We start from the raw sequence: 27,070 nt of genomic DNA on the forward strand, positions 1-27,070 counted from the left end.
GGGAATTTGGAGAAGAGGGATGGTTTTATGTGATGAGAGGGAGAAAAGAGAGCTGTTGGGCAAGGGCACAGTGATAGAAGAGAGATGAGTAGTGGGCATGGTGACAGAAGGGAGAAGATATAAAGAGGAAAGAGAAATAAATATTTTTTTTAACAGAGAAGAGGGAGGCAACAAATAAATTAATATTTTTTGTGTGTATAAATTATAGTTACAGTAACTCTATAGATAGCAGTTTACAGTAGATAGAAGCTAAAATATTTTAGATTTAGCTCCTTTGATGTAGTTGGCTTTTTAGTGTTTGTGGTGTAAAAATGACAATTTAGCACTTTTATAAGTCTTGATGTGAATACTCTTAGAGCATCCGCAGTGGGCTTGTGAAATGCCAAATGTAAGGTACATTTGGCATTTAGGCCCAAAACGTACTCAACAACTAGAAGTGGGAAAGTGAAAAAGCCAAATTTTTTTGGCATAGTGCTACAGTACCATCCCAAAGGTAAAATGGTACTGTAACACTTTATCAAAACATTATATTCTATTTTATTCCTCTTTCTCTCTCATCACACCATCTCTCACTCACTTTCCTCTCTTTCTCCCTCTTCTCTACAATCAACGGAGCTCCACCATGATCATCAACCTATGGGTAAGCACCAACGGAGCTCTGTGGATTTGGTTGTGGGTGGTGATGGGTTTACTAATCGGTTTTGGCCGTGGGTTTGGAGGTGAGTTTTGGTGGCGGATCATGGTGGCCGTGGGTGTGGTGGTCTGGTGGTGGCCTAGTGTGACGTGGGCGTTGATCGGTGTGGCGTTGTGATTGGCTTTGATGGCTCCGTTAATGGTTTTTTTTTTTTTTAACAAGGTTTTGCTTTTGGTTTGATGGTCCGGTGGTGGTGCTGGGATACATGAGGGTGGTAGTGTGTTCACTGTGTTGTTATTTGGAGGCTGTTTGGTGGTGAGAGAGGTAGTGTGTTTACTATGTTGCTGTTTGGAGGTTGTTCGGTGGTGAGAGAGAAATAGTAAAAAAAGAATTAAAAAAGAATATTTAAATAAAGGAGCAAAAAATATAGAGTTTAGGGATGTTGGGAGTTTTGTAAAATGGTAGGGTATAAATGATGAAGTAGGTTTTAAAATAGTAAAATAGAATAGTTTGAAGATACTGGTTGGAGATGCTCTTACACACCTATTGTTTCTTATTTCATCCGAAGAAATAAAGTTCACTTAAGTTGGAGCATGGGTGAGTTTTATCTTTTAGTTTAGTTGAATAATTAATTACATAATGAAATAAAAGTGTAAAGAAAATTATTGCATAATAAGAACAAATAAATTTCTTTCAATATTTCATAGTTGAATAATGTCACATAAATATTAATTATGTAGTTAAAAATTTATTGCGTTTGACATCTGAATTCCAAATTTGTCAATATCTCAATTTTAGAAAATATTTTAATATTCCAATTTCAAAAAAATTCTCAAAAAACATTTCCAAATGTTGATATTAAGTGGATTTTAATTTTTTTTTAATACTCCGCGGCTCCCCTCCCCCTCCCTCCAACATTCTGGCTTAGTCTCTGATCCCATGCCGGGACAACTTCTACTTTTTTCTTAAACATATATACTATATAGGCTTGTAATAGAATTTCGATTAATTGGAGCTCATGGTCGCTTAATTTTCTCTTGACCATTCTTCAATAATAGCCCACACATTACAATTTTCTTCCAATTTTCAACAACTAATTTCTTAGCCAATTAAAATAAAACACTTTTATAGTGTCCTAGTTTTCTTGTGACTAATCAACCAAAAAAATCAAAGATATATGCCCTATGTTTTGATGGATTCTCAATCTCTCTCCGTTCCAAAGATACCTTACATTTTTTGTATACACTTCATTTAGGAGACTAGATAAGGTCATTCATCTTTTTTTTTTCTTCTTTTCTTTTTCTAGATTTTGTTTCAATAAGTTATAACCAATGGTAAGGTCTCACTCTCACAGTAGATCATTCACTCTATAATTTCACTCCCACATCAATCTTGTAAGAATATGTAAATTTATTCTCCAATTGCTCTTTTTCTTCTCAATTATTTTAAATGTTGATGTTTTTATTGATCCTTTTTTTTTTAAGTCTATATATATAGAGAGAGAGAGAGAGAGAGAGAGAGAGAGAGAGAGAGAGAGAGAGAGAGAGAGAGAGAGAGAGAGAGAGAGAGAGATTACCTATCCCTCGCTATCCCTCGCTTAGCCTTTTGTTAAAGTTAAGTTTTGCATCTCATGACCCACTATGCATAGATAAGGGACTTGGGCTTCGATGAAGAGTGTCATAGGCTTCAAGTCTAACATGCAGGGGTGAAGAAATCTAGGCTCTTAGGCCTAACAAGTGAAGAAACAGACTTTGGGCCTGTGGCGGGCTTTCATACCCATCTCATATAGTAATGTGTTTTTCGGTCTTTGAGACCGTTTTGTGTGGTGCTGAGTCTCACACCCAACCCATTTATACGTTAGAAGACTTTTGGGCTTAAAAAAAAAAAAAAAAATCCTCTTGGCTTCATATTCAGTTTGAAGACACTTGACCCATGCTTGTTTCATGTATTTTCCTTGCGTTAGGCTATTTTGCTAACGTGGTTTGATTCTTCCAATGAAGTTATCCTGTCTGTCACATGAAAAGAGAAATTTCGCAACCAAAAAAAAAAAAAAAAAGCTCATCATAGGATCAAGAACTTTTACTTGCTCTTCTTAATTAAATAAATAAATAAAAACTTTTACTTGTACATGACTTTCACATCTACTCACAACTTCTATTTAATCAATTGTATGTGATAGTTGATATATATATATATATATGGATAGAAACAAATACTTGAATTGTTTCTTTATAATAGATGACACATTGATTTATAAAGGTTAATTATAGTTAGTGCCTTAGTGGCATACATAAGTTAGGTTGGGGGAGTGTTTCAATTCAACTCACCATGGTTAGATTGAAAAAAAACACAATCCAACTCAACACATAATAGGGATCCAACCCAACCCACATGAATTGAATTCAACCCATGGGAAGGACATTTATAAAAAGAAAAAGAGATGAGCATAAAAACAACAAATTTATAAGATTACCAACACAAATAACAACAAATTTACTAATCAAACCTAAATATGTGGATAGTTCATAAAAATCAACACAAACTATTTTATTAGTGAATCAAATCAACACAAATAAAAGCATATTTATAAGATTATAAATTATAAATTTATTGATAGTTCATCAAACAAAAAAGAATAAATAATAAAACCATACAATATATATTTTAAATATAGTTGAGTTGAATACTAGTCGAATTTATAAATTTAACGACTTACTCATTGTGAAATAAAATTTGACAACCCAACCCAATCTACTAATCCTTAAAACCGACCCAAATTTAGGTAACTGTACACTCCCAAAAATGGTAAACAAATACTATGGGAGCCAAAGATTGTGATCCGAGAATTATTGTTAAACTTATCATTTTCATTAAAAAAGAAAAAAAAGAGTGTCACATTAAAAAAGAAAAAGTGGGTGACGGGGCGAGATCTGATTGATAAGTAAACAAACTGTAGAGGCGTAACCGGGTACAAGCGAGAAAGCCCTCTCCTCTCTCTTTAGTGTTTATAGAAGAAGAGAAGCGGTGAATTGAATTGGGAATTTGATGTCCGTGACGCGAGGCTTCTGAGGCGCGAGATAGAGAGAGAGAGCGCAGTGTGCAGAGGCAAAAACAAATCGCTCCAATTCCATTTCCTCCCTCCCAATAAAATATCCAATAATAAAAACAACAACTATATATATATATATATATAAACACAGAAAGAAAAAGAAAGAGAAAGAGAAAGAGAGAGAGGAGGAAAATGTCGAAGAAGAAAGGGAGTGGAAACACGATGACTCTCAAGGACTTTCACGGTGGTTCTATCCCAACTGATCTCCCTCTTCCCTCTGCTCCCGGTGTGTAAGTACCTTTTTACCCTTTCTCTCTATTTAGATCTGCCATTCAATCCCACTAGATCTGTATATTCACAAACCCTAGGTACTTTTCCGAAATGTATTAATTTGTTGCTTTTTATTTTTATTTATTTATTTATTTATTATTGTTTTAGAATTGTGAGGCCGTCGGATCGTCCGGGTTACGACCGCCCGAACCCATGGGGGAACCCGATGGGGCGACCCGATCACCGGTCGCGGCCGCACTCGTCTCCCGCGACGAGGCATTTTGATGACAAGTCTCCTTTTCTCACTCACGCTGCTCACATTGGCCGGAATTTCGATGAGGATGAGCGGAAGCCGCTTGATGGGGTGTCTGCCCCGCGGCGGACGATTAGTGATGATAATATTCGGGTCCCGTCTGCCCGTGTTGAGCTGAAACCCGAGTATGGGCCGAGTGGGAGTTTTTCGAGTAGGCAAGGATTGGGTGGAGGTGGAAGTGGAAGTGGGAATGTGAATTCGTATGCCGGGAAGGTTAATGAGGCGGGTAGTGTTGTTGGGGTTAGTTCGCAGAATTTAGGTGGGAATAGTGGGGGTTATACGAATGTGTGGGCAGCCAGGAAAGAGGCAATGGGGGTTAATGAGCCGGTGCAGCAAGCTGCATTGGCAGGACAAAATGCTGTTTCAAAGTTTGCTCATGCTAGTGCACTTGATAAGGTGTCTTCGGGTAGATGGCAATCGAAGCAACCGGCCCCTTATCAGGGTGATGTTGAGGCAGCTAGGTCGCCCGAAAGGGAGAGTGGCTTTCAGTCTAAGAACTTTGGTGGCAGTGGTGGTGGCTATGATAGTGTGGATGTTGCGAGTGGGAGAGAATATCATGATGCTACATTGGCGAGACAAGCTGAAAGGGGTCTGAATATTGAGGATGGGGTTCGGGTTGGTAGGAAGGAGATTCCGGATAATGAAAGAGCTGGGGCTCCTGTGTACTCGGAATTAAAGGAGAGGAACCCGGTGATTCATGTGGATAGGACTCAGCTGGCTCGTAATGATGGAAAACTTGGTGGGTCTGAATTGCATTCCCCAGTGCCTTTGGAGCCATCCGAGCGGCCTAAGTTGAAGTTGCTTCCAAGATCTAAGCCATTGGAAAGTTCAGAACAACCTGTTCCTGTTGTCGATCATACACAGGTATTGGCAAGGTTACTCGATTGAGTGTTTGTTAAAAATATAAGATAAAGAATGAATAGCTCACTTTATGTTCCTTGAACTTAATTCCTGTTATTTCATGTACCATACAGGGCTATCAGTGGGTGAGGGACACTGCTCATGCTGAAACTGTTAATGAAGTGTATGGAAATATGAGTCCTGCAAAACCTAGCATAGCTAGCACTGAGAGTGTGAAGCAAGCTGTGGAGCGTCCCAAATTGAATTTAAAGCCTCGGTCACAGCCTCCTGAGCATTTGGAAGGAAATGCTGAAAGAGAGAGGTCAGTAACTGATTTTGGGTTTCTTACTGATTCTCCCTTTTTAAAAATATCATATGGACTACGTATCAAAAATGTATATTTTTGTGATTAAGATGAAAAATGCAAGAATACTATTTTATAAGGGAACAAGAGATCTGTGGCCTGACATTAGCAATCATTTGAGCATAAAGGTTTCAGCTAGGTAAAGACTTGAGGGAGAGAGAGGGGGGGGGCAGGTGGGGTGGGGTTTTAACCCCATACTTGCCCACTATTTTATACTAATGGGGGGTGGCAATTGGCACAATCTTTTGAGCATAAAGTAATCCACAGGGTTAACTGATCTAAGTTAAAAAAACATACTATGAATCACAAAAAGGAAACACCAACATTGATGCCTTAGACATGATTGTGACTTATTTTCTTATTGGACATAATGTTAGATTTCTATCTTTTTAGTTTTTTTTTTTTTTTTTTTATTGACATATTTTTGTATTTGTTTCAAAAGTCTGTGTAAATAGTCCTAACAATAACCCTGCAAATTTGTAATGAGTCTTCTGGCCAAAAAACAAAAAATCATTGAATCTTGAGGTGAGACCTTGCTTTACCATTCAAAGTCAGTCCCATACATTATCTTATTGTGTCTTTGAATGTCATAAGCACAGATTTGTTTTATATTCTAAGATGCCATTATCAATTTATATTTTAAATATGGCATCACTAGTGATGTTAATAAAGTAATATGAGGCAATCGATTGCTAGTAGTGGCATGCTAATTAACAAATTTTGAACTTGGTTTCTCTTTCTTGGACTTCATGTGTATTATTTTGGTTGTTTTACCCTGAAAAAGAAAAAAAAAGGTGGTCTTGTTCAAATTGAAGTATTGAGCTTGTGTAGTGGCCGTTCACGGTTGCCCTCTCCCAATCCTTCTTCCAATCCTTTACATTGGTTCAACCTTAACCTCAAATTGTCCCCATTTGGTAGGGGAGAGATTTTTTTTGGCCACAAAGGTTGAGGGTAACATCATTTTTGTCAATTTATTGGGACTTTTGAGCCTCACTTGTTAGGGTGACTGAACCTCAGGAGTAGTGTTCAATAACAAATAGACAAGGTTGTAATAAAATGTCTTTGTGTCGGGCATGGAATAGGTACACTAGAATGTGAGTGGCAACATCATTTTAGTAATTTATTGTTACTTTTGGGCCTCACTTTTCAGGGTGACTGAACCTCAGGAGTAGTGTAACAATTAGAACATAGACAAGGTTGCAATAAAATGTCTTTGTGTTGGGCATTTGATTCTTCTGGGTTTGGTTCAGTATTGAATGCACATGTTCAACTATCTGGTTGGGATGTTATGATCAGTGCAAGTATGGGTTTTGTAAAGTCTGAGGGAGGTCTTATATTCTTCAAAATCAATTCATCATGAGAGTTCTGTTCTGGGTTTGAGAACATTATCTTGGGTGCCCTAGGTTATTTATGGTAGTCATGGCTCAATATCTGGTTGGGATGTTATGATCAGTGCAACTATGGGTTTTGTAAAGTCTGAGGAAGGTCTTGTATTCTTCAAAATCAATTCATCATAAGAGTTCTGGTCTGGGTTTGAGAACATTATCTTGGGTGACCTAGGTTATTTATGGTAGTAATAGTTACCATGGCTCAAATGTAGCTCATGGAGATATTTACTGATAGTATTCTTCCTGTCCTACCAAATATAAAAAAATATCTATCTATAAGAGATTTTTATTTTTTAAATTTTTTATGGGGGGTGGAGAGAGATGCCTTGGGTGCTTGAATTGTGTATATAGGCATTTAATAGACATTGAACTGGGTAATTTGGGCTTATTTGTAAAGTTGCAGTATTGGTGACTCAATAAAAGTTCTTGGAATACATTGAATATTTGTAAGCTACTGTCAATGACAAGACAGCAAAATTGGCACACTTTCTGTTGTTAGCATATGAGGTGTTTGGGGAAAATAAAGGTCTTTTTTTTTTGGGGGGGGTCTGCTACTCCCGTGCCTAAGAGTTATCTTAAATTTTCAACGTTCTAGAAGTGTCCATAAGAAAGATGCGACCAAGCTGGCTTTTATGTTTGGTTAGAAACTGATTTCAGTCTTACTTTTATCAGCCTTATTTTTTGGTAGCCTTGATGCCTTGATGGTCATATAACTGCTTAGGAAGTCGAATTGGTTAGTGGTAGTTCTTATTTTTATTTTAAAAATAAAATGAGGTATAGGTACAGTTTTTATGATATGATTAATGGAGTGTATATCTTTTCCTTCTTGATTGTGTGTGTTGATATAAAAGATAAACTAAGAGTGGATTGTGTTTGTTTTTTGTTGTTATGCCATACGGCTATATACTATTTTCATAAATAGTCAAGAATATATAAAAAAGCACTCTTAATATAATACCAGACTGAGCAGGCCTTCATATCTTTGACTGGTTAAAAGAAATTAGTTTTGGGATCCAATGAATGGTGAAATCACATTATCAGGTCTACTAAATTCTTTTCCCATTTATTTTTGAGTTCCTGACTTTCAGATAAGAAGCTTTTCATCTCTTGCTGTTATGGTAATTTGCTAAATCAAATATTCATGGAATAAGGGTTGCACTAAATTTTGAATATGGTAGAAATTGGTTTAACTTTCTGCTTTCAATTTTGGCACTATCTCTCCCTAGGAAAAGTAATTTACTGTACTATTCTCCTTACTCAAACAATTGGCATGTAATTGCTTTTCTGTGGTTCCATTTTATTGGACACTGGGCTTTTTCTCTGGTACTGAGACAAATTATGTGAATGATGCAGGAATATGTTGTTTGGTGGTGCTCGTCCTCGAGAACTGGTGAGTTTTTCATATTTAATTCGTTAATTTAAAATGCCATATACAAATTTTCTTTGTTGCATCTTCATGCAGCTGTTGACAATTATATGTTATCACATATGGTTTCTCTCTCTGTGTGTGTTGGGTCTTTTGGGGGGAGGATTAATACTGGTTACTAGTTTGAAAATATTGTTTCTCTTGTACCTCCTTCCCCTTCCTCCACATTTTCCACTATTTCCTAGTCTCTGGAAGGGTACCGTCCTGTGTTGATCTCTTTCTTTTCTGTTATTCAGTCATCAGTGGCTTCATGTTCCTACCTTGACAGCATAGCTAATCCACTTCTCAGGTTCTGAAGGAGCGAGGGGTTGATGATGTTGGAATCAACAACCTGGACTTGGTTCAACAATCTGATAGGTAGTGACTTTCTAATCTTTTTCTTTTTGTTTTATTACAACTCTATTGTCTCTTAATTACCATTTGAATTTTCAAACTAATTCTAACTGATGACTTATTGTTTTGTGAAGGGTTGAACAAAATGTTCCTAGGACTGAAAGAGTTCATGGGCATGCAATTCCTGCTCGCCACAGTGAAAAAACTGAGAATTCTCATCTTGATCAAATGACTGGAAAGAGATACGAGAGGAAAGATCACAGGCAAGACTCTGAGAGAGTTGATATGCAGAGGAGGAACTGGCGTAATGAGAGCAGGAGGAATAACAACAGAGAGACTGAAAGGCAGCAGCAGCAGCCTCAGCAACCACAGCAGCAAGTGGAGAGGCCACCTTCACCTGAGACTTGGCGCAAGCCTGTAGAGCAGCCAAAACCAGCCTCCCCTGATGCTGGTGGTCTGCGCTATGGGAAAGCAGCTTCAGCTGTCGAGCTTGCCCAAGCATTCTCTAAATCAGTCTCTGATCCAAAGATAGCAGATCAGTTTTCTGGTCAAAAGGCCCTCCCTGGCCGGACCCAAATGCCTTTTTCAAGGCTGACTGGTCCAACCCCAAGGCCTCAGATTAATGGTTACTAGATTTATGAGTGGTTGGTGGGCAATTGGGCATCCATTGCGGTAAGAAGAATGTGTGGTGATGTAACATTGGGTATGTGCAAGCTGAAAAAAATACTTAGCAGCTTGTTAGTGATGATACCCGCACCTGATTCTTTTCTTGGTTTTCTTCAGAAAAATGATTTGTCATACAAAATCAACTTCAATAATCTAGCTGACTGGTGCCATCTTATTTTTAAGTTATTGTTGTGCCTTTTCTCCTTGGACAACTGTACTTTTCCTCATCTTTTTAGAGGAGAAAGTGTTCTGTTGTCTTTTTAACTTGAGATTTGAGGCCATTTTAGCATCAGTTTACAATTTGCATTCATGGTTTTGGTGGCGTTATTTGGTAGTTTACAATGAGAAAGGGCTTTTTTTTTTCTCCTTTTGGGCAGTTCAATGAGAGCCTACTTACCCCCCAAAAAAATAAAGGTCAAAGAGAGTGGTTGAAGTTGCTTGAATTTGATTTTTATTTATGGGTTAAATATTATAACCAGTTTTAAGATTATAGTAAAGTGATCCGAAGGGTTCCACTGTATAGTATAAGAGGCAAGTATGGGGAAATGATTTCAAGATTTAATTTTTACAGTAGGTTTTCATCGACTTACAGTAACTTCCGTTGTAGATTGTACCCGAATCAACTGCTGTTAAAACACTCTATTGTATCAAAATCTTAATTTTTCTTAAACCACATTTATTCCCTTATTAGAATGCATTCTTTAATTCTGAATGTCAGTGGTGGGATCCAGTATCCACTAAGCGGTAGTTTTCACTTTTCACTAGAGAGTCAAGCCACTAGGAAATTGGCGGCATAAGTAACGGAAAAGGAAAGGGCTAGCTGGGTCAAGCAAGAATTCTCACGTGGAATAAAATATTTATATTGGACCGTAAAGTTGGTCAGAGTTTTGGGTTCTGAGCTTGTAAATATTGGCTTCTTGGCTTTCCCACATCCACATATCTTCTAATCCATTCCCATAATATCTTGCAGCAAGAGTTTTGCAATAGCAACTATATCTCCTAAGTAAAGTCACAATGCCTGCTGTGAGGTACATGAGTACTAGAAAAAGAGAGTTTATGGATGCAACTTTTTTGTCACAATTGTTGCCACAACCTTAATATGTTCGACTATGAGTGTATCGAGAAAAAATAGTGGATTCATGTGAAAGTGATGCTTCACCAATCACAGTTGCACATGTCATCAAGTTATGACAAATAATGTGGTCCTAAATGTGCAATGCGTATATCAATATTAACTACTTGGTCATAATGTTTTATTACCTGCCTCCTAGAAAGAGTTGGTTCTCACCTAGAATCTTTGTTAGTCTATATATTATTTATATCATTTTAAAATGTCTTAGTTGCTTCTTATTCCCTCCATTGTCTCTTTACTAGTAGGAACAAACATGGTTTCTATACTTGTCATTGACTGAGCAACAGAGTTCAATGACAAATAGTTCCACTATTTCTCTTTACCTTCTTGGTGCACAACTCTTTATATCCTTCTGGATCAGTCTGAAAAGTACATCTTTTCCAAACCTTTTCAAGTTGCATGAACGTTTGTTTTAGGTGAGCTTTCAGATTTGTTTATGTGAACAATGGAAGGGTGCTGTGATCTTGAGGTGGATGTCAATGGGGAAGAAGTTTTTATGGTCCATAAGGTAAACAATTCACTTTGTTTGGCATTCATATCTGTTAAAAGTTGACCTCTTTTATACCTTAATCTCTCAAAGCATTAGAAAGATTTTTAGACCTTCCTGCTTTGTTTGTCATTCATATCTCAGAAACTATTGCTAATTTTTCTTAGTGGAATTAAAAGCTTCATGAGTCAGTAGCCTTTCAAGCTCTAAGACGTCGAAGTGTTGAGTCTTGTGAACAAGTTTTCTTTATTGGTTCATTAATCAAAGAATGTTAAAATGAAATCTTTTGTCTTTTGCTCCCATTTCTTAAACGATTTCCTTCTTTTCCTTCTTGTAGAAAACAAAACAAGAACATTCTTTTCTTTTTTTTCCCCTTAAGTGTGAGAGTAGTTAATTTTCTGAACTTTTTGCTAGCCATATGACTCTGTTGTGTCATACATACTTGCAGAAAATTCTCATGTCCTTCTCAAGTCTATTTAGCAAATTATTTGGTGATTTGAAGGGCACAGTGAGGAACTTGAAAGTGATATTCAATGAATTTCCAGGTGGTGCAAAGGGTTTTGAGCTCATGGCAATGTTTTGCTACGACAATGGCAGAACTATGATAACACCCTCGAACATATTTCTCCTAAACTGTGCTGCTCATTTTTTGGAGATGGATGGTAATGGTTCTAGTAGACATAGTTTAATAGACCAAACTGAGAAATCTCTTAAAGGGATCAACTTTTGGACTTGGTCTGAGCTCTTAGAAGCTCTGAAACAGTGCCAAGATTTACTTCCTGGCACAAAATCTTCAGTTATGCTTCAGTGTATCTTGGATTGTCTAATAGGACGGATTGCTTTGCCTAGTATTGCAAGCCCACATACATGTTCTTCAGACAGTTCTAGTTTCCAATTTTCCTGTGATACAAGCATCGACAGCCTGAAAAGCAGCTCTTCTCAACTAACCTGGTGGTTTGAAGATCTTTTGTTCTTGAATGTTGATTTGATAGACAATTTAATCAAGACAATGGTATCCCTGAAAGTCAACCATGCTACAATCTATAAGTTTCTCTTCTATTATCACAAATCAAGATGTATTGGTGCAGCAACAGCTGAGAAGTGCAAAATCACAGAGGTTGTAATTAATCTGATTTCTTTGCTTGATAGGAGTTCTCTTTCTTGCAAGGGCTTATTTGAAATTTATCGAGTGGCTTTAGGCTTGAGAATAAGTAAATTTTACAGAAATAATTTAGAGAGCCTGATGGGTTCACAGTTGGATCAAGCAACAATTGATTATCTGCTCGCCCCATCTCCACATAGACGAGCTTATTACTATGATGTTAATTTGGTTTTAAGGCTTGTACAAGCATTTCTCCTTGAAGGCGGTAGTTTGTCATTTACAAGTCGATTAAAAAAGGTTACCAACTTGTTGGATTCATACCTTGTGGAAGTGGCTCCGGATTCCCATCTGAAACCTTCCAAGTTTACTGCATTAGTATTGCTGCTGCCAGATTATGCTAGAGCATCTTATGATCGTGTTTATCAAGCCATGGATTTGTTTCTAGAGGTATGTACCATATTGCAATGTTTCATACACTGATAGATGGAATTAGCACATTACATTCAATAAAAGCTGAGCTTGTTTGGTGCTTGTTATGGAAATAGTGTTCAAGTATCATTTTGTTCCTCTATTCAGATTTTAACTCTCACAAAATGTGGTATGCTCCATGTTTTTACAAAATTTCAATCCTTGTACTGACTTCAGGTTTCCACAGGTTCATGCTGGATTATGTGAAGAAGAAAAGAGGAGTGTCTGTTGTGCACTGAACCATGAGAAGCTCTCAGAAGAAGCTTTGAAAGATCTATCTCGGAACTCAAAATTTCCTTCACAAACTGTGCAAAAGGCTCTTACTACACAACAATCCATGATCAAATGTTCACTTTCAGACACCCACCATCTCTTAACTTTTTGTGACTCTTTGTTTTGTAGCAACACTAAGGAAAATTTAGGTAAGGAGGATTCTGAGACCAAGAAGCTTAGAGCAGATTTGCAAGGAATGCATTGGAAGATGATGGGGTTGGAGAAGGTTTGTGGTGCAATGCAGACAGAGATGGCAAACATAATGAGATCAAGATTATCTATCCTTGGCAATGCTAGATCCTTACCAAAGCTCTGTTCATGACAAAACTTTGGATACTTGCTAGTTGCTACCCAATTTCATGTATATATTTTATTTGCACTTTCTGTCAAAATGATTTGTTGAGTAATAATAAAGGGCTAAATTCTTATTTCTTTTCTGTGAAGTAAAACAAGGATAAAAACTTTTCATAACAAGTGCAAGCCAGCAAATGGGAGCATTTTATAACTTTATAAACGTGAAATTGATCATCTAGCACTATCCAAGTGAAAGGACAAAAAGATTGTTGAAGTCCAATCATAGCTCTTGATGCTTCTTTTGCAAGCACCATAATATTGTTGCTCATGATAGAAACGCCGAAAAGCACTCACAACAGTTCCTTTCTGACCTCGTTAGTATACACCACTTTTCCCTTGAAGGGTGTCATGCTCAAGTCCAAAAGGGATGCCTTAAACGAAGCATTTGGATTTCGTCATTGTAAATTGGTAATCTTTGTCAAGAATTCTGAATGAAACAAATGATAAAATTGTCGCATCTTTTCAAGTCCAAATGTCCAATAAACATTGCTTAAACTGCTGTTTCCTCAGTTTGAGATTGTATTTTTTGGTCCCAATCCCTTGGAGTTACCCTTTTGACTAGTGATGTAATGTTGATGTATAAAATTGTACAACTCACAAGCTAATAGATAAAATATAGTGGTTTTGAAACTTGAAACTTGTAAAAGATAAAATTGATTTTCCTGTATTGCTCAATACAATTACATGGTTGAAATCAACTGAGGAAATTAAAGCATAGTACCCAAGTTTTGTCTTATACAATTAAGTATTGTATCTTAGATTTCCCAATTAAATTCAACTATATAGACGTATTAACCAATGAACCAAATGATTGAATCTAATTCATTAATGTAACCCAAGTTTGTCTTTTTTCTCATACTGCTTTAAAAAAAAAAAAAAAAAAATCATAATCTGATTGTGTAAATTTAACAAAGATAATTTAAACACACAGTAATGTTGAGTAATGGAGACAATGTGGGCATCAATGTCCTTTCCATATATCGAGGATGATGAAAATAGGCTTTAAAAAAATCAGTGGATGTTTCTAAAGAATATTCATACAAGCTAACGTCCAAGTCTATCGCCGACTGCGTCAGCGAGCTATACGGCAAAGTGCACGCGTAGTTGTGGGGCTCGCTAACACCAACATTAATATGAGAACCCCGGAGTTGCAATAACCAAAGTGTTTGTGTTTTTTTTTTTTTTTTTTTTGTTTGTTGTCATCCCCATTTGTTATTGGTAAATCAAGATGAACACTTTGTCATGCCCATATTGTGATGGAAAAATGCACCATGATTTACCATGACTTAAATCTTATTGGGCTGTGAGGTAATTAAGTAACAATGGCCAAATGATTAACAATGTAGCAAGTACAACACAGTCAACTTGGTGTGGCTATTCTTTCTCAAAAAAAAAAAAACTTGGTGTGGCTATTAATTGCAATTGGGGTTTGTGAGCCTTAAATGCAAGCTATGCAGCAAAGAGAAGAGTGTCATGAACCAACATACTTGTAATCACCCTTGAATCTTACCATGAGAGAAACACAATGATATTGATAATCAGGCTGTTTTTTAGACTTCCAATTTGTTGGAAGCAGGGAGCATTAAATGAATCGACAAAGTCCAGGAGCTCTTTCATAGAAATATTTCAAACCATTTGTATGTAAATTGTAAATGGAAAAAGTTTAGCTTTCAACTACTTTTAAGCTATTTCCTTCCATCTACTATGTGACAATTTATAAGGTTTGAAGTCATTACATTTAATTTATTATGTAATAATTTATAAGACTATTTATCTATATTATTTAAACAGATCACATGATACATTAGAAAAATTATATGACTGAAATTACACATGAACAATCTCTTTAATCGCCACAATATATGGGTTGAAAGAATATTGTTTTAAACCGATTTGAAGCTAAACTCATTATAAATACTCACTAGTCAGTCAAGATTCAAGAAGCATTCAATCTTCCCTCAAGGTCTATATATTTGTGTTTTAAAACTTGGGTGTATGAACCCATAATGGTTGGAGTTCGGTATCTAAGATGTATAATCAATGTCACTAGATTCTCTAATTAATATACACATTGTTTTTGTCTTCTTTTTCAAATGTTTCTTCCATTTAAAATTGATTATTTTATGTTTCATATTAAACATTACTACTCTAATTTTTTATCCAATGTCATGTTATTTTTTAAATGATGTGACACCATACAGTGTTTGATCAAAAAAATAAAATCTTAAAATGGGAAATGAATTCTGTCAATTTCAAGTGAAATAAAGAGTATTGTATTTCCCAGCAAGTAGCTAGCAGTCTTGCACCGTGAATTAATTGTTTTATTAATAATTCACATTGGTTTAAAAGTAATTGGTGCTTTCATGACCCTTTGTAGCTAATCATATTAAGCATCAAGTCTTTCTGAATTATATTTGATTTATTTATTTATTAATAATAAATATGATATGATTTGAAGTTCTGCCATTAGTTTTATGATTCTTATTTTTTACTATCATATTCATGTAAAGATGTCAATGAGTATCTTTTGGTGCACACAAGATTCGAATTCAAATTTCTTATTTGATGACAAAATATTTTACCAATTTAACTAATCAAATGCACGTACTCTATCTTAATTTATGGCTGCAATTGCAATTGCCTTTTTAACTTTCTCAGAGATCAGTTTAATAATATTTCTTTTCTATACTTTAGATACAAATATGAAATATGGACAATATTGTAGGGCCATTCCCTATGCCTTTAGTGTCTTATTAATTTGAGGATCCGTGAGGAAATATGAAGACTGCTATACTTAATAATTAAAAAAGAAAAAAGAAAAAAAAAAGTGTTTAAAAGGTTATACATAACCAAATAACTTGATAAGCAAATGAAAAAAAGAAAAAAAAGAAGCTCATCCAAATCCACTTGCCAAAGAAAAAGATATTGAGGAAAAGAAGAAGAAGAAGAAACCAAAGGCGCACATGGAAGGATGAGGTAGCTATTAATTGCAATTGGGGAGTGTGAGCCTTAAATGCAAGCTATGCAGCCAAGAAAAAAGTGTCTTGGACCAACATCCTTGTAATCACTCTTGAACCATACCAAGAGAAAAACACAATGATATTGATAATGAGGATTATTTTAGTCTTCCAATTTGTTGGAAGCAGGGAGCATTAATGAATTGACAAAGTCAAGGAGCTGGAACTCTTTCAGAGAAAAATTTCAAACTATTTGTATGCAAAAATGCAAGAACTTACTAGGGCTATCAAGAGTAGTCAAGAGGCACAAACTCAAGGACTAGATCGAATTAGTATTTTAAAATCGAATACTTGGATGTATGGTTGGACTACATTGTCAAAGATGAATACTCTATACGTGACTTGATTCTCTCATTTATATGTGCAACGTTTTTGTCGTCTTTTTCAAGGGTTTAAGGCTCAAAGTAACTAGCATTGTGAGCCAATTGTTTTGTTTGTAACTCACACTCATCTGACAGTACAATCTTACGATCTGAAATGTTTTATACAATTCAAATGGTACAAAAAATCTTAAATTTATAGAACTGAAATGAGATCGAGATTTTAATCGTAAAATCAAATCGGTAGAATTAGGAGTCATTACTGATTTTAGATTAAACAGGCCCACATGCCAAATGAACTTAAATAGACCCAAAATAATAGTATAAGCCTAAAAACAAAAAGCATGCTCTATCAAAGTCTACGTAACAAAACTAATTTTCAAAAATTTTGGTTAGGAGCTTAGGAAATGACTTTGTCAATTACGAAACTTTGGTTTTTAAAGTAAAAACATGATAGGATTTGTATTAGGAACCCAATGGTTCTTAATGGAGATGGATAAGAATTATAGGGGAATTGATAGAAATATATTAAGAGAGAGAGAGAGAGAGAGAGAGGAAATGCACCAAGTAATGAGTTGGTTTATTCTTCAATGATGAAAATGTGATTACAAGTAGGTATTTATGGAATCATAAAACTATTCTATTGGCCCACATGACCTTATCTATTATTCCCCTATGCATTAATAATTCCAACATGTGTTAAGTATGATTAATATGCTTGGAATTGTAACTAACCAACCAACTAACTAAATAAATGCAACATTACAACAATTATTATCTATATACCTATAGGGGTTCTTAACATTTCTCTCCCTTTCAAAACACCTTGTCCACAAGGTGTTGTTGTGAAGTAGCATCTTCATCAAAGGAGATCTTCCAATGGACCAATACCTTAGTGACATTTTGATCATCATATTCATGCACTTCTCTTTGACAAGCGGTTCCGTACACATGAAGTTCCTTTTTCGTAGATCTTCAAACTTTGCTCAAATTCTTGAGCCTTCAATGGTTCTTCAATCTTCAATCTTCAAGGTCTCATTAGTTCTTTGGACCTTGGAATGTTCTTGGATCCTTAAGACCTCATTTGATTCTAGAATCATTAAAATTGTTGGCGCTTTCATCTTTGATTCTTGGATTACCGACACTTGGATTGTTGATTCTTGCATCTTAGATTCTTGGGTGGTAGTCTCCATTGATGCATCAAGGATTGGTGCTCGAAACCGATCTCGAAGGGCACATATGAAATGCACCCAATTTGTGCACAAACCCAATGCCTCCACATCTTGGAACCATTCCCACGCTTCTCCTTCCATGTAACAAGAGGCAATGGAAACGCCACCAAAAGGGATCTCCACCTTTGAAATAAAAATCCATAAGAGCTTGACGAATTGCAATGGAGTCAATCATCTCAAGATCGACGGCTTTGATACCACTTGGTAATCACTCTCCATAGAGAAATATTGAGAGAGAGAGAGAGAGAGAGAGAGAGAGAGCAAATGCATTAAACAATAGAACCATAAAACTATTATATTGGCCCACATGGCCTTATTCTAATGGTCCTATTATTGTTAGGAACCCATGGGTAAAACTCATCCTTGAAAACTGACTTGTAAGGGGAGGGTGTCTAAGAGATTATAAATACATGGTTAAGTTTATAACATACCACCATAGGTGAGCTTATAAATACATGGTTAAACTTATACTTAATCCATGTGGGACATTAGGATCATGACATACCATCACATTCTACAGCTGACATCCACGACAGGTCACTCTACTGACACTAACTCGATGGTAGCCCTTTCTCTTTTGGTGGCTTCTCACCTATCGGTTATTTTAATCTAGCCTCTAGGTCACCCTCTCCAAGATCCAACTACAAAGCTGCAACTCATTTGATCCCATTCTCTGAGTTACATTCAATTACTCAACGTGGTGGTTGGTTTTGATACTAAATATTAGAAATCCATGGGTAGAATCACCCTTGAAAACTAGATTGTAAGGGGAGGGTGCCTAAGAGTTTATAAACACATGGTTAACCTTATATTTAATTCATGTGGGACATTAGGATCATAACAATTTGAATTCGCATTAAACTTATTATTATTATTATTATTATTCATACTTTTTTTTTAATTTTTTTTTTTACAAGATAGAATTTTACTCTAACTTAATCTAAGTGTATATGTGTGTAAAATTCCTTTTTGGAAATTTGAACCTCGGCTCTTACCCCTCCACACCCAATAAGCACTTATATTTGTGGAGTGACCATCGCACCAAGGGTGTGCGGTGGTATTATTCATACTTTTAGTTGAATGAGAATATGACATTTTCATTCATACTTAGTTGAAATTAATAATATTATTTGAAATGAAAACAAGAAAGAAAGAAGAATTTAAAATGTCAAAATTTTAATAGTTTTTATTTTATTGAATATTGATTCGTGCATTTGATTTTACTTATGTTGGCTTCTAGATCTAAAATGGCTGCTAGACTTTTTGTGTTACATAGCCATTTATTTTATGACCATAATTTGTGCTAAAAATGCAAGGGAAATGCTAACGAGTGTCCTTAGGGTATTAGTTAACAATCCATTTTAGGAAAGTTCTGACATCACTTTTATGGAAAAAAAAAATGTCAAAACATTAATTGTTTTTTTTTTTTTAAATTTTTTATAATTATAAAAACTTTTTTTAACTGGATTTTTAACCAATATCTTAAGAACACTTTTTAGCATGACCCAAAATGTAATTCGTAAGCTTTGGATAAGATTTCTTAACATATATCATATATGTATTATATACATGGCTAAATTTCGTATTCCACAAAATCTTACCATATTTGATTTGATTTTCATTTTTATTTTTTAGATTTTAATAGATATAAGTTGCAACAATGGGGAGAGGGATTTGAAACCTTGATTCACTTAAAACAGGAGAGCAAGCAATAGAAATATATTTCAAGACTCTTGGCCGCTTCTGAAAACCTTCTTTCCAACTTAAAGCAATATCCCGATTATAACCACTTTGTTGCTAATCATATTGTCCATCAAGTCTTTCAAAATTACATTCGAGTTTTAGTCTACAGTTGCAATTGCTACATCTTCAAAAACATGTTTAAACTTTAAAGTACATTTTTCTTTCAATTTTAAGTCACAAATATGGATGACATTGCAATATAGCAGGCCTGCCCTTGTTGATGTAGTTGTTTGTACAACTTGATCCCAAATCCATGAGCACTTGTGTGGAAGATAAGAATAATAAGAATTGCACTGTTGTTATACCCACAGGAGAATTTCTGATACTTAAGTCAGCAATGCAAAGGTATGATATGTCATATGTACAAAAACAGTAATAAGGGTTTTTGGTTATGCAAATAGTGGAATGGTGACAATGCAATACTTATATAGAGAATGTAGAAGAATAGTCCCTATGGTCAATAAGATCTCTTTGTATTTGGAAGTTATTAGGATTTAGTTAGAGGAGAAATTCTTGAAGATAGGATCTTAGAGGTACAACCTCACAATTTTTAGAATTTCTCTTGAGATTGTTGCTTGGACCATAGCCTACTCAACTCGGCATTGACATTACTTTAGGCCAGGCTCACACATGTCGCATCATTCTTGTGTCCATAGTTTTTTTTTTTTGTAAACATGGTTGCAAAAATCAGACTAGAACAAAAAACCAAAAAAGAGAATGAATTTTGGTTTAATGGTTAAGTTGAGCTTTGAATAGTTTTCAAATGTGGCATCATAAATCATAAATAACAAATATTCTAATAAAATATATATTTATTAACTTATTAACTTGTGAGTTTCATTACTCTTAAACTTACATCTTCATTTTAATTTAGGAGAGAGGTTTATAACAAAGCCTTGTTGAAATGGTAATGTAAACTAACAATATGAGACTTTTCCATCTCAAGAATAAAAGATAATAGCAATAACAAAATATGCATATTTAAATTCATTAAAAAAAAAAAACTAAATCTTCATGATAAAATAGTCTCCCTTTATATTAAAAGACAAATGCAGAGATTTTTTTATTAAGGTAACAAATTGAAAGAAGTCTAGTTCAGCCTTTTGAGGCCCACTCAATCTAGTCTAACTTTAAATTGGGCTTCCATAGAATTTGTCAAAACTCTATGGACCAAAACTCTTTGCTAACAACAGAAAAAGTCCAGAGTCTAGACCCAAAGAAGAAATGAAAAACAAAAGAGAAAGTGTACTCCAAATGAAAATTTCTTTCTGGATAAGAATGGCTAGGTTGTGTGCGGGTCCACCAGTGGGCTTTTTTACACCCAACCATGAAGGCCCATTGCTCTTTACCTGAAACGACGTCGTTAGCTCTTCCAAGTTCCGACAATGGCAAAAACGAAAATTAATTATCCTCATCATCATCAATAGAAGTCAGTCACAGCTTTCCTTGAATCTTTTTCTTTACTTCCTTGCCAAACCCAAAATCGAAATCTAAGTTTTCTTTCCCTTATAATAATATTAAATAAATAAAACCTGTGAATTAAACATTTTTGATTCTCTCTTTGATTTTTCTTTTTCCTTTGAAAACTTAAAATTTTCCCGGAAAACAAACAAGGCGAAGAAGATGTTAGAGAAGATCGGATTGCCTGCAAAGCCATCACTGAGAGGGAACACATGGGTGGTTGATGCTTCACACTGTCAGGGATGTAATTCTCAGTTCACTTTCATCAATCGCAAGGTTTTGTTTTTGTTTGACTTTCCCTATTCTTGTCTTTATCAATTTAATTTTTTTTTTTTCTCTATGATCCCAACACCCAATTGATATTTTTTGATTAATTTGTATGTTTCTTCAAAACCCATATCGCAAAATTTGTTCTTTTGGTTGTAAAATGTGTACTTGACCATGATTAGGCTGAAAATGCTTTGGTTTGGGGTTTTTGTTTGTGTGTGTGTGTGTGTGTGTGTGGTGGTCTTAGGATACATTGGAATAATAGATTGTTTTTGGAGCAACACATGATTGTTATTTTTTTTGGGAATTTGCAGTTTCAGTGGATGGGACTTATTAGTCTTGTATGCTTGCTTGCTTGCTGTTAATTTAAATTTGGAAAAGATTTGTTTATGGTTGTTTTAGATTAGGATGGATAAGTAGAGTCATGAAGGATTGGATTTTCTTTGATCGGTCAAATAAAGGCTTAAAATTGAGGATGATAGGGCAGTATAGAAGGGTTTGGTTTTTGTTTAGTAATTTGGAAATGAGTTTTGGCTCAAATGGCATTTCTTTCTCCTATTAGAATAGATAGAGGGTGAAGTCTCGGATTTGAAACTCATTTCATGCTTGTAGCTTACCAATAGAAAAAAAGATTTTTTTGACGAATTTCTTGAAATTTTCTTTTACTCATTTTATGCTTGGGGATCATTAAAATCTTTATTTCAAGTCATTACTAGTTCTTGATGATTTGCATTCTGGATTTTCAGCATCACTGCCGAAGGTGTGGGGGCTTGTTTTGCAACAGTTGTACTCAGCAAAGAATGTTTTTACGTGGCCAAGGTGATTCACCTGTGCGCATATGTGAGCCTTGTAAGAAGCTTGAAGAGGCCACACGCTTTGAGATGCGACATGGGCACAAGGGCAGAGCTGGTAGAGGTATTTTTGTTGTTTTACTGTAGTTGGAGCTTCTTCTCCCCTCGGGCCCAAACGTGTTTAAAAAATTAAGTTTCTATTTCATCGCATAGCAGTGATACTCACTGGGTCATCAATTGCATGGCCTTGCCTCATTCAAAGAAGCACATGCTCATTCCACTTCTTTGTTTATTTCGCGTAACCCCAAAATGCCCAATATTTTTTGTCATTCTTTTTATAACTTATAAATTACTCGGGTTTATTTATTTATTTATTTTTAAAGTTATCAACACTTTAAATCTCTTTGCAATTGAAATTGGTTCTATTATGACCTTCTGTATTACCTGAATACATTATTGGTATCATTAATTTCTTATTAAAAAATAAAGTTTTGAAGCAATATATCAGAGTGATATACTTTGAAGAATTATTCTGCTGGCTATCAATTACAATAGACAAATCCAGTTGAGACAAGTTAAGCTGTTGCATTTGTACTTCCTTAAAACTCTGGGGAAGTGAGATCAGAAATTTGTTGGATGCTGTGCAATATTCTTGTTTCCATTATGAAATTTATAAATATAGATATTTAAGTCGAGCACCTGCATATTAAGGATTGTTGTCAAAAAATGTATCATCTAGTTGAATTGTATGTCTCTGGGACAGATGTCTTATTTTTTTTCCTTTTTAGTAACGTCAGCAATCATTTTAATGCCAAATTTCTTATCTTTTAATATTTCACATAGTTATAGAACAAAATAGATATTTACTATAATTTTATAGCTCTGTTCTCATTATTTTGGTACAGGCAGTTCAAAATTGACATCAAAGGATGAGGATGAAGTTCTGAACCAGATTCTAGGTAGTGCTAGAGAGGAATCTTTTTCGTCAGCACGGGAGTCAAACAGTGACTTGGTGTCCAGTATTCAAAGGACCACTAGCAGCGCATCCTGTTCGAATGCTCAAGAAGTTTCTACTCGGGATGGGGAAGGAGAAATAAATAGAAGTATATCTCTAGATGAGCCTAATCATTTAAAGAGTGAAATGGAATCTGCTAGTCCTGAGGAATTGCGTCAGCGAGCTTTGGAAGAAAAGAAGAAGCATAAAATTCTCAAAGGAGAAGGGAAATCAGAGGAAGCTCTAAGAGCTTTTAAGAGAGGGAAAGAGCTTGAAAGGCAAGCTGAGGCTTTGGAAATCTACTTAAGAAAAAGTCGTAAAAAGGTCTTGTCTTCTGGAAACATGGCTGATAGCCAGAATAAAGATGGTCCTAACGAAGCTGGTAGAAAAAATACGATCATTCCTCGTGCTGGTAAAGAAAAGGACGACCTTGCTGCTGAACTCAGAGAACTGGGATGGTCTGATAAAGATCTCTTCGATGAAGGTAAAAAGTCTGTAAATTTGAGTTTGGAAGGTGAACTCTCTTCTCTTATTGGAGAAGTCTCTCAGAAGACTAATAAAGATAAGGGTGGTGGTGGCATTGACAAGACTGAGGTTGTTGCTCTTAAGAAAAAGGCACTTATGTTGAAGCGTGAGGGGAAGCTAGCAGAAGCCAAGGAAGAATTGAAGCGAGCTAAAGTTTTAGAAAAACAACTTGAAGAACAGGAACTTTTGGCTGGAGCTGAAGAAGATTCTGATGATGAGCTCTCTGTACTAATCCGTAGTATGGACAATGATAAAGAAGAAATTTCTGTTCAATATGAGCGGGGGCATGGTTTAAATTTTGATCACCTAGTGGGTGCTTCTGATGACTTGATTGTTGATGGTAATCTTGAAGTGACGGATAAGGATATGGAGGACCCTGAAATAGCTGCTGCTTTGCAATCATTTGGTTGGACTGAGGAATCTATTCATCCTGAAAACATTTCACACCAATCTGTTCCTGTTGACAGGGAAGCGATGTTAAGTGAAATTCATTCTTTGAAAAGAGAGGCTCTTAATCAGAAAAGGGCAGGTAATGTGGTGGAGGCAATGACACAGCTTAAGAAGGCCAAGGTACTTGAGAGAGACCTTGAAAACTTTGACTCTCAAGAGGATGACTTTATTATACAGAATCCCAAAGTAATTCAGAAACATTCAACTTCTCTATCTGCTGATAAATTTTTGAACTCAACAAAGGTAGATGATGCAAATGTTAATGCAAGGAAAGATGTTGATCCCAAACTTGCACCAAAGAGTAGATTAACAATTCAGAAAGAGCTTCTGAGTTTGAAAAAGAAGGCTCTTGCTTTGAGAAGGGAAGGAAGATTGGATGAGGCAGACGAAGAATTGAAGAAGGGTAGTGCTCTTGAGCTTCAACTTGAACAGATGGATAATAGTTTTGAGGTGAAGGCTACACGGGTTACTGTTGGTAGGAAAGACTCGGATTTTTCCTACAAACATACAGATATTAATAGAAATCTTCCACTTGGAGAAGGAGAAGGCGAAGATGATGTAACAGATCAAGATATGCTTGATCCAACATATCTATCAGTTCTAAAGAATTTAGGTTGGACTGATGAGGATAATGAGCTTGCAAACTCTGCATCTAAACCTTCTAGGCAAGATGATAATCACTCTGTGCAGATAATTGAGCCTTCTTCAACTCACTCCCCATCTAATACTCTAGTCAGAACGTCTAGAAGTAAAGCTGAACTCCAGAGGGAACTCTTAAACTTAAAGAGAAAAGCTCTTGCTCTGAGACGCCAAGGGAAGGCAGAGGAGGCAGAGGAGGTTCTGAGCAAGACTAAGGCATTAGAGGCTCAGATAGTGGAGATGGAAGCTCCGAAGAGAGAAGTTCAGATTGAATCTAATAGGTCTAAAGATGAAAACTTCAAGACCCTTGAGGGGAGTTCATTGGAAGAAGTTGCTGAAGTGCACATAACAGAAAAAGATATGCATGACCCAGCAACACTCTCAGTTCTAAAGAATCTTGGATGGAATGATGAAGAACTTGCACCTGTAACCATGCAAGAAATACGTAAACAAGTTTCTGTCAGTACTCATACTGCAGATCCATCTGTAATTGAATCCTCTTTTGACACTCCTATTGCAGCAGCGCCTAGAAATAAGGGAGAAATCCAAAGGGAACTTTTGGGTTTAAAAAGAAAGGCCCTTGCTCTTAGACACAAGGGAGAAACAGAACAGGCAGACGAAACATTGAGGATGGCTAAGGTTTTAGAGGCCCAGATAGAAGTTTTGGAAGCCGCAAAGAAGGAACCTCTTATTAATGCGATCGAGGATAAAAGGCCTGAGCCTTTTGAATTATTGGTAACTCATGAAAAGCATGGGAAATCAAAAGATACAGTCGAAGTGAATAAAGGGTCAGCCCCAGCAGCAGAGAGTACAAACAAACAAGTTGTTGAGTCATCAATGGGTTTAGGAAGATTGGCAAGTGACATGGTTAATCCTCCCTTGAGGAATGCTGATGTTTCAATTTCCCTAATCTCTCAGTTCACTGAGGAAAATAGTTCATCTTCTGTAAAATTGGGTACTCCAGGTGAAATGAGTCCTCCAGAAAATACCAAAACAGAAGGTGCTGATTACGTAACTCCGCCTGGACATTCTGTAAACTTGATGGATCTGCTGACTGGTGATGATTGGAGTTATTCTCGCAAGCCTGATGAAAAGCAAGAGAAGAAATTAAATTTTGGTTCTGAAAATTGGTCTACTACTAGTTCCACTACCCATTTGGGGTCCCTGACAAGTGCCAAAGGAGATCTGGGACGGAAGGACAATGTTACAACTGAGAAAAAAGAAATGGTGCATGCTGATGAGAAGCCAAATATATATAATGCAAGTTCAGTTCAGGGACTTGCTTCTCAGAAGAATGACAGCTCCCTTCATCAAGAAATTTTGGCTCATAAGAGGAAAGCAGTTGCCCTAAAGAGAGAAGGGAAGTTGGCAGAAGCTCGAGAGGAACTTCGTAAGGCAAAGTTGCTTGAGAAGAGTCTTGAGGAGGAAAATTCCCAGCCAAAAACTGCTCCTAGTGATGTGTCTACATCTAACATTCATTCTGTTGGAAAAAAGGATCATGGTACATCAAATTTGGCTCCGAAACCATTGTCCAGTCGCGACCGTTTCAAATTGCAACAGGAATCTCTTGGCCACAAGCGTCGAGCTTTAAAGCTGCGAAGGGAGGGTTTTACAGAGGAAGCAGAAGCTGAGTTTGAGTTAGCCAAGGCACTTGAGACCCAGTTGGAGGAGTTGGCTGAGTCTTCTGGGAGTAAATCAGAAACGGTAGATGATGTGGTTGTTGAGGTTCTTCTCGATCCTCAACTGTTATCTGCCTTAAAAGCAATTGGACTAGAAGACACTAATATGGCAGAAGCACGCATCCCGGAAAGAAAAGAACCTTCGAAACCCAATGTTGGTAAAAGTGAAACCTCTACTCTAGAGAGAACTCAACTGGAAGAACGGATCAAGGCAGAGAAGGTAAAGGCAGTAAACTTGAAACGTTCAGGAAAGCAAGCTGAGGCCATAGATGCTCTTCGGCGTGCCAAAATTTTTGAAAAGAAGCTGTTGGCTTTACAATGAAGAAATAAGGATATTCCATTTTGAAGTTGAGAAATTCTACTGTAAGCTTGTATGATTCTGCAGGTGAGGTTGCTATTGGAAAATAACTTCAAAGCAGGATGAGATGGAAGATATTTATGAATCTTCTCTTCCATTGTTTGATTGTATTGCAAATTTAGGTTGATGAATGGTAGATGAAAACTGTATAATCACTTATAAAGAAAACAATTTTTGCTTGAAAGTTGAAGATGTGTTTTTTAGCAGGTTCTTGCTAAACCTCTCTGTGGTTTCTTTTGTTTTATTGTCTTGAGAGAAAAGGTATAAGGTACTATAATTTTGTTCAAATTTGTTAAAAAAGAGAGTTCTGAATTTTATTTTAATCACTACTATAATACCAAATCAAGGACTTTGATCTCTATGTTAAACTTTGAAACATGGTATTTCATTTTGCATGGAGCATTTGATGGTGCTCGTCCATAAGAAATGGTAAAGTTGTTTTATTTTGTCAATTTAGGATATCAGTTACCCATTTTTGTTTTCTCAAAAAAAAAA

General features: G+C 36.0%; 3 protein-coding genes across 4 annotated transcripts; all 3 read left to right on the forward strand.

Annotated features, from left to right (window-relative positions):
• Positions 1-3,591: 3,591 nt before the first annotated feature.
• On the forward strand, positions 3,592-9,575 carry LOC126727294 (uncharacterized). Its single transcript, XM_050432877.1, has 6 exons — positions 3,592-3,973; positions 4,122-5,130; positions 5,241-5,428; positions 8,212-8,248; positions 8,574-8,641; positions 8,752-9,575. The coding sequence occupies exons 1-6, from the start codon at positions 3,876-3,878 to the stop codon at positions 9,248-9,250; spliced, it is 1,899 nt and encodes a 632-aa protein (XP_050288834.1). The 5' UTR covers positions 3,592-3,875; the 3' UTR covers positions 9,251-9,575.
• A 100-nt stretch (positions 9,576-9,675) lies between these two features.
• Positions 9,676-13,177, forward strand: LOC126727295 (BTB/POZ domain-containing protein At3g22104-like). 2 transcript variants are annotated; one of them, XM_050432878.1, is made up of 3 exons: positions 9,676-10,923; positions 11,351-12,451; positions 12,660-13,177. In XM_050432878.1, the coding sequence occupies exons 1-3, from the start codon at positions 10,861-10,863 to the stop codon at positions 13,065-13,067; spliced, it is 1,572 nt and encodes a 523-aa protein (XP_050288835.1). In that variant the 5' UTR covers positions 9,676-10,860; the 3' UTR covers positions 13,068-13,177. The 2 variants fall into 2 exon arrangements, with proteins under 2 accessions (XP_050288835.1, XP_050288836.1); XM_050432879.1 differs by having other exon boundaries at positions 10,841-10,923; positions 11,448-12,451.
• Positions 13,178-20,839: 7,662 nt separating this feature from the next.
• LOC126727296 (uncharacterized) lies at positions 20,840-26,759 on the forward strand. Its single transcript, XM_050432880.1, has 3 exons — positions 20,840-21,148; positions 21,886-22,054; positions 22,836-26,759. The coding sequence occupies exons 1-3, from the start codon at positions 21,035-21,037 to the stop codon at positions 26,537-26,539; spliced, it is 3,987 nt and encodes a 1,328-aa protein (XP_050288837.1). The 5' UTR covers positions 20,840-21,034; the 3' UTR covers positions 26,540-26,759.
• The last annotated feature ends 311 nt before the right edge of the window (positions 26,760-27,070 follow it).

Source organism: Quercus robur, chromosome 5 (genome assembly GCF_932294415.1).
Source record: "Quercus robur chromosome 5, dhQueRobu3.1, whole genome shotgun sequence".
NCBI classification, from domain to species: Eukaryota; Viridiplantae; Streptophyta; class Magnoliopsida; order Fagales; family Fagaceae; genus Quercus; species Quercus robur.